The 7,998-nt window shown below is 39.9% G+C and overlaps 1 protein-coding gene across 1 annotated transcript; it reads right to left on the bottom strand.

The window, feature by feature from the left end:
• Positions 1 to 3,629: 3,629 nt before the first annotated feature.
• LOC309569812 (olfactory receptor 5V1-like) lies at positions 3,630 to 4,556 on the bottom strand (the record flags this gene model as incomplete). The annotated part of the gene is made up of 1 exon (XM_082275815.1): positions 3,630 to 4,556. One exon carries the CDS (start codon positions 4,554 to 4,556, stop codon positions 3,630 to 3,632), a length of 927 nt encoding a protein of 308 aa, XP_082131941.1.
• Between the last annotated feature and the right edge of the window lie 3,442 nt (positions 4,557 to 7,998).

Below are 7,998 nucleotides of genomic sequence, written 5' to 3'. Positions count from 1 at the left end.
GTCTGGAGGAAACCAGGCTCCGCTCATCACCTGGCCAATACCATCCATATAATGAGCATGGTGGTGGCAGCATCATGCTGTCAGGATGTTTTTCAGCAGCAGGAACTGGGAGACTAGTCAGGATCTAAGGAAAGTTGAATGCAGCAATGTACAGAGACAGCCTTGTTGAAAACCTGTTCCAGAGCGCTCTGGACCTCAGACTGGGCCAAAGGTTCATCTTCCAACAGGACAACGACCCTAAGCACACAGCCATGATAAAAAAAAAGAGTGGCTATGGGTGAACTCTGTAAAGGTCCTTAAGTTGCCCAGCCAGAGCCCAGACTTAAACCCGATTGAACATCTCTGGAGAGATATGAAAATGGCTGTGCACTGACGCTCCCCATCCAACCTGACGGAGCTTGAGAGGTCCTGCAAAGAAGAATAGGAGAAACTGCCCAAAAATAGGTGTGCCAAGCTTGTAGTATCATAATCAAAAAGATTTGAGGCTGTAATCTGTGCCAAAGGTGCTTCAACACAGTATTAAGCAAAGGGTGTGAAAACATATGACCTATTTCTCGTTGTCATTACGGGGTATTGTTTGTAAAATTTTGAGGAAAATAATGGATTTAATCCATTTTGGAATAAAGCTGTAACATAACAAAATGTGGAAAAGTGAAGCGCTGTGAATACCTTCCAGATACAACGTATGTTAATTTTAGACTCTGTTTTTGTTTTAACTAAATAATTGAATCCATCTTATTGATAATAATACATCCTGCAGTCTTTGAAGCAGCAACAAACAATACTACATGCATACATCTCAAGGCAAGGTGTTTGTGAAACTAAAATGGAAGTGAGCGCAGAACACACTGGGTAGTACAGTAAACTGCTTTAATAAAGAAATAACATCAAATAAATGGAAGGGAGTGGGGGGAATGGCGCTGTCTAGTGATTAAAAACGTGAATAAAGGTGATATGTCGGATGTATATGACAATAAATATGTAAAAAATGTTGGTAATATATAGACAATATAAAAGAGAGAGGTAAAAACCATGTAAACATATGCACTGTATAAATATATAAAATGTAGAACAGATAAAGAAGAATCAAAGTGCTAAGTACATAAGTATACAACCATCAATGTCACAAAAAATATATATAAATCTATAATAGTAATAAAAAACAAAGTGCATGTGTGACCACAAGTGAAGTGAAATATATGATAGTCCAAAATTTCATAAACTCAAAGTGACAAGTGCATATGGTATAGTAGGCAAAAATATCATAAACTCAAAGTGGCAAGTGCATATGGTACAATAGACAGAATACCATGGATTCAAAGTGCCAAGTGCATGAATACCCAAGAATGGTATTGGTGTGTACCAATATAAATTAGTGACATATAATAATAAATAAATAAATGGTGGTAGTGTATACAAAGAGGGAAGAAAAGTCCAATGTGGTATATAAACAATGAACTTGTGATAAAGTGACTGAGAGTATCCAAAAGATGATTAAGCAGGTGACAATCTTCGTGTGAAATAAAATACAATAAGTGACCCCATGGTGGGCAGTGAGGTGCTCCATGACCCCTCCGGTAGATAGCACACTCACCAGAGATACCCACCCCACACAGGGGTATAGAGCGGGTATAAGTAGTATTCAGGTGGTGAATCCTATTCTCCTGGATTGGACGTCTATGGGGATTCATGGGTAGGAGAGATCCTGAGGGGAGCTGGGGTCTGGTGATATCCTGGCGGTATGGGATAAGTACTCCAGGTTTCCGCGGGGTATCAGTAGTACAGGTGTTCAAGATGTGAAGGAAAGGCACATAGTGTAATATTGCCAAAATTAGAGTTTATTGCACAAAAAACAAGATTAAGGGTAGTCACAATAGTATGGTAACAAGCGAGCGGTGTAAAACAGCGTGTGGAACTCAATGCGGTCCAAGACTCAATGCAGGAACCGGAAGTGATGCAATACGCCATACGCGTTTCGTAATCATACGTCCTCAGCAGCCTGTGGTGCAACTTGTCATGCGATTTAATCTGTCAAATTGCATGGCAAGTCACTCCAATGTAAATGAGGACTAAGGGACAAGATAGTATTTTTAGTCCATGATAGTCCATAAAACACTTAGTGATAGTCCATAAAAATCACTTCCTGGCAGGAGAAAAATAGGTGTAATACCATCATGTATTTTTATGTATTTTTATGTACTTTTATGGATTTCCTAGAGACATGTATCCCCAATTGTGTTTTTACTGAGATGACTTTCTTAGAGTCTTTTGGCTCCGCCCCCCCCACAGACAGATGTCTTTGCAATTAGTCCGGCAACAGGGTATAAATTCCCTGCCCCACCTGAGACACTCCCATCGCCTGACGAAGGAGCACGGATGCTCCGAACGCGTGCAACCCCTATTTTTCTCCTGCCAGGAAGTGATGTCATCAGGGATCAGAAGTCGGCAGCCGGAGCCCTGTTGTGCATGCTCCGCCGCGGCCAGTGACAACTAGCAGCCCCACAACGGCTCGGCTATACCTCTGGAACCTCACCACCTTCTCCTATGACCACTATCCTGGAAGAGGAAGATGGATGACCCTAACAGTCTTTGTGTACCGGTCTCACCCAACCTCGGACAGTGAGTCACCAATTTTAACAGTGTTAAATAAACTTGTACTATACTAAGCTGGCGCCGCTCTCTCCTTTCTTCGAAGAAAATATACTTACCTTACTTCCTCTTTCTCCCCTCGGCGGCCACGGCGATTCATCACTTCCTGGCTTGCAATGATTCCTGGGAGCTGTACGTCATCGCTCCCAGGAATCAATGCGCCTGCACCGGCCCCGACATCAGTTCCGGTGCAGGCGCCGTCATACCTTGCATGCCCAGAAGCTGTGCAGGGATGACGCTGCGGCACCAGAAGTGACGGCGGGGTCGGTGCAGTGCATTGTGGGACCGAAGAAGACGGAAGAGGACACAGAAGAGGATCGCGCTGGCTTCAAGCTGCCTGCACCTGAGATGGCAGCGCTGGACAATACTTTTTCAAGGTAAGTATTTCTTCTAAAAGGTAAGTGCAACCCGGGACAGATCAGAGGATATCCATTGTGGAATGTACTAGCCCTGACTGTCCCGGGATATTTTTATTAAAAAAAGCTTTCCCAGGGTGTAACTCCGCTTTAAGTTTAGAAGCTGTAGTGTACATGAGGCCTAAGAAAGGTTATGATGACCTCGGATTAAAAAAAAAAAATGTATTGGAATTCAATAGACAAGCATAAAATGAATTTAGCCGATAGATAGATAGATAGATAGATAGATAGATAGATAGATAGATAGATAGATAGATAGATAGATAGATAGATAGATAGATAGATAGATAGATAGATAGATTATATCGCATGCACTCAAACTTAAATAAAAAAAAACTTACATTTAAGTTATTTGATTTAATGTAAATTCATCTAAACCTAAATCAATAAATTTACGTCAAACACAAGAATTCTTATTCAAGAAACATAAGTTATTCGATTTAATGTAAATTCATTTAAACCTAAATTATTACATTTACGTCAAACACAAGAATTCTTATTTAGGAAACATATGCAATTCTCTAAAAATCGAAGTAAATAAAGTTATTCCTTTTTTTTTTTTTTTTAACACAAAGCAGAAACAGTCAGTAAGCCAGTTAATAAAGATTTTGATTTTTTTATTGCTGACTTAACATCCTTATTCCTCAAGGTGTAAATAAATGGATTTAACATAGGAGTTAGGACAGTATATACAAGAGCTAGGAATTTGTCCATTTGGCTGCCAATGGGTGCGATATATACAATCATGGCTGTACCATAGTACAGACTGACCACGGTAAGATGAGAGGAACAGGTAGAGAAAGCTTTTTTCTTTCCAGCAGAACTTTTAATTTTTAGGATGGTGTTAATAATATGAATGTAGAAACCTATAATGATAATAAATGGGATGACTACAGCTAAGACAGCCGCTACTAATATAGCCAGTTTGCTGATTAAAGGATCAGAGCAAGACAAATCTTGAAGCGGTGCTGCATCACATACAAAATTGTTGATCTGGTTTGGACCACAGTACTGTAGAATAGCAGTGCAAAATGTAGTCACAAAAGAAATAGAAAGCCCAATAATCCATGGTGCCACAGCTAGTTTAAAACAAAACTTCTTACTCATAATAGATAAATAATGTAAGGGGTTGTTAATAGCTAAATCCCTATCAAAGGCCATTGCTGCCAAGAGGTAGCATTCCGTTATCCCTAATCCGTTAAAGAAATATAACTGCGTGAAACATCCTAGAAAAGAAATACTCTTTTTTCCTGAAATTAAGTTATCCAGAAGCTTAGGTATTGTAACTGTTACAAACATAATTTCCAGGAATGCAAAGGTGCCTATAAATGTATACATTGGGTTATGAAGTAAAGGATCAGTTATAATTAAAATGATAATAGAAATATTTCCAGTAACACAGATCAAGTATGAGAGCAAAATGGTGACAAACAGTAATATCTGCAATTGTGCTAAGTCAGAAAATGCCAATAGAATGAATTCTTTCACCATGGTCTTATTGTTGTCATCAGTGATGTAGGACGCTAATCTCTAAGAAAGAAATACAGTTAGCTTCCACTAACAAGCAAGGGAAGAAGAAAACATGCATTGCATAAAGATAACTACATTACCTAAAGCAGCCTTTTTCAATCAGGGTGCCTTGTGGTTTCTTTAGGGGTGGCTTGGCAAAATGCCCAAAAATGTATCAAAAATTGTATACAAGCTAGTAGGTGGATCAAGCCTACCTTTTAGATACACAAAGCCAAATGTTTTTCATTATGCACCATTACTACTTTCTAGACACTGGCACCCTAACAACCAATGATGTCATTAGTTATTAAGGAGGATGTATTGGCGCTTTTCCACTGCATGGAACCGAACGGTTCGGCTCGCTTTTGTGCTTTTCCACTGCTGGTACCGCATGGTACGGTGTAGGAACGGTTCGGTACGGTACGGCAGCGCTTTTCCACTGCATGGAACTGAACGGTACGGCTCTCTAAAACAGTACCACCTGGATTGTGGTTCCAAGAGGTACCATACCGGTACCATATCCCACAATCCTTTGCATGCAGTCACTACTAGCCACTGATTGGTCAGAGAATCGTTGTTATCCCACCCACTTAACTTTAGTACTACTTTAGTGGAAAAGCAAACCATACCAAACCGTACCGAACCGTTCCAACACTGTACCATGCGGTACCAGCAGTGGAAAAGCAAACCGGGCCAAGCAGGGCCAAGCAGGGCCGAGTAGAGCCGAGCCGGTACTTGCAGTGGAAAAGTGCCATATGTTGCCTCCACAGCATCCTTGTTTGACCCCCTTGTGTCCCTCACCTTCAGCACTCGGGTCACATTAGCTGACTGATGGAAAGAAATTGAGGGAGAAGGAAAACATTGGAATACTAGTCCGTACCAGAAAGTATATTTAATTTTGAAGAATAAATCACCGCTAACATTGGGTGTCCTATGTGTGGATGTTGCTGCATTATGTAAAGCTATTAGAATTTTTTTTTACATTTTAGAATGGGGTGTCTTGAGACTGTCCATCATTTTTGAGGGTGCCTTGAGGTTGTCTGTAATTTTAAAGGGTGCCTTAAATGAAAAAAAGGTTGAGAAACACTGAGCTAAAGTATGTCATTCAATGGTTACTGCAGTTATGCTTTGGTGTATACTGTATTGCTTTACTATATTATATAGCCAGGAGTGTACAACCAGGAAAAAAAATCATACAAGGTGCATTTTGTTTTTTTTATATTCACTGCATGTTGTAACTATGGCAAAAAAGATCTTTTGTACTTAAAATAACCATTTGATTAAATGCATTGTAACAACTATATGGGAATTTTACCCTAACATTCAAATTTAGGTTATTCATTGTTTTACTTCACACTTACTAGTAAATTATCATCCATGGTCCAGACAAAGCTAATAAAAAAATGTATTATTTTTCTCTCTCATACATCATGTAGAGCATATAAAGCTCTAAACAATGTGCATGTGCATCAATTTATAAAATAAATCATAGGTAAGGAAGGAAGAACCTGGAGAATTGCAATTCCCATTTGATAAAGTAATTTGTATATTTTAATAAAACATCTGAGAGTAAAAATTAAAAGTAATATAACAAACTCCTATAGGTATTTTTAGTTATTTATATACTGTATACTTTGTTTTGACATTGACTTATATATATATATATTTTTTTTTTTAATAGAGAATTTTTATCTTTGAGGGAAAAGATTTAAAGGCAAAAAAAAAGTTATGTTCCAATTACTATAGCATGCTTTTGAAATTGCTTTTCCAAACTTACATGCAAATAAAGCTATCCTGCAGAAGTGACAGTGACTAGGGCTGGGACAAACCATAACCATATCCATATAGCAACAGGTTTTTTTTTTTTTTTATAGAATGCTAGGTGTTTAGGGGCTACCAGGTGGGTCTCCTGCAAACAGACTATGTGAGGCTTATATTTTTTAAGAAAGGAGAAAACCAGGGACCACTTGCGAGGTGAGTTCAACCCTCTAACATCCCAAGAAAGAATTCTCAACCGATCATCCATATTAACAGGTCATGAAAAATATGAACAAATGTCTGATACTCCAAGGGGCATCCGACAATCCATAGGCAGCATAGCAAAGTGATTATAGTAGGCCCCCCGACTGTAGGGGAGACATATTGGAGGCACTGGTAAACAATAGGTAACAAGTTGAAGAAACTAAAAAAACTGAAATGCCACAAAAGAAAACGAGAGCAATAACAAATAAAAATCCCAACTCACCCATCCCAAATATAGAGAGCCTATGACCCGAACAAGTGAAACAATAGTCAATTAACTCCATGATGTGGACATCACAACCAGGTAGGGGACAAGAACAAATATGAAAAACCAAGTATCATGTGTGATCCTCTTCAGGGAGAAACATGTATAGTGTAATGTTCCCAAAGTTTATAGAAAAGTATGCCTTGACTGCCCAGGCCTATCGATCCTCAGGATAGCAGAAGTGTGAACTTCATCAGAAACAATGGTCCAGAGGACTGTGCCCACCTCAGGGGAACCATCCTCAGCTGTGCAAAGAGGGCAAACAGGATAATGTAGAGCCAACCAGCTTGGAGGTAACTGATACTCAGATAAAACCTGCAGTCATAAGAAAGTCCAATTGTTATATATAGGGCAGCAATAACAAGGCGCTTAGTTGGTTAGCACCTTCTAGAACGTCACGGGCCACCAAAGGTGTCGTTCAGCCAGGTGGAAGTGTCAGCAGGAGAGGTGAAAAAGTGGGATTTGCTGGGATGAATGACTTTGAGTTTTGCTGGGTGTAGCATGGAATATGGTATATCTTGATCTCGAAGACTAGCTTTAAAAGAGATAAAGGAAGCTCTTTGTTTTTGAACTTTAGCTGAAAAATCTGGGAACATTCGAATAACCTGACTGTTGTAGTGCAGTTCACCCTTCAGTCATGCAGTATGCAGAATAGCCACCTTATCTTGAAAATTAAGAATGCAAGCTTTTAGGGATCGAGGTGGGGCGCCCACAGGGGGGGGGGCAAGGGGGAGTACAATGTGCCTGTTCAATAGTGAATGTGGATGGAATAGCATCATGGCCTAATGTCTTTCTCAGCCAGGTGAGTAAAAATTGCTCTAGACTATTTCCTGCTCAGGGGACAGCACAAAGCGCAGGTTATTTCGGTGGGATCTATTTTCAAGGTCGTCTACTGTGACTCGGCAGCCCTTGTGCTGGACATCATGCTTCAATAAAGAAAAATTGATATGTATAATCTCTATTTGTGCAGTTAATGTGGTCTTGCAATCCTGTATAGCAGACATTATCTGGGCTAATGTGGGCTCAGCAGGGGGAAGTACTGGCTCACCTTGTCCCTCTGTATCCTGTATAACCTCCTCTTCACAGGCAGGGGATCGTGGGGTGTCAGGGAGTCCCGGGGACATAGAGCGGAAGAAA

Source organism: Pelophylax lessonae, assembly GCF_965119305.1.
Source record: "Pelophylax lessonae genome assembly, chromosome: 13".
In the NCBI taxonomy this organism is placed as follows: domain Eukaryota; kingdom Metazoa; phylum Chordata; class Amphibia; order Anura; family Ranidae; genus Pelophylax; species Pelophylax lessonae.
Note: the sequence above shows the minus strand (reverse complement) of the source record. Positions and strands in the feature narration are given on the sequence as shown.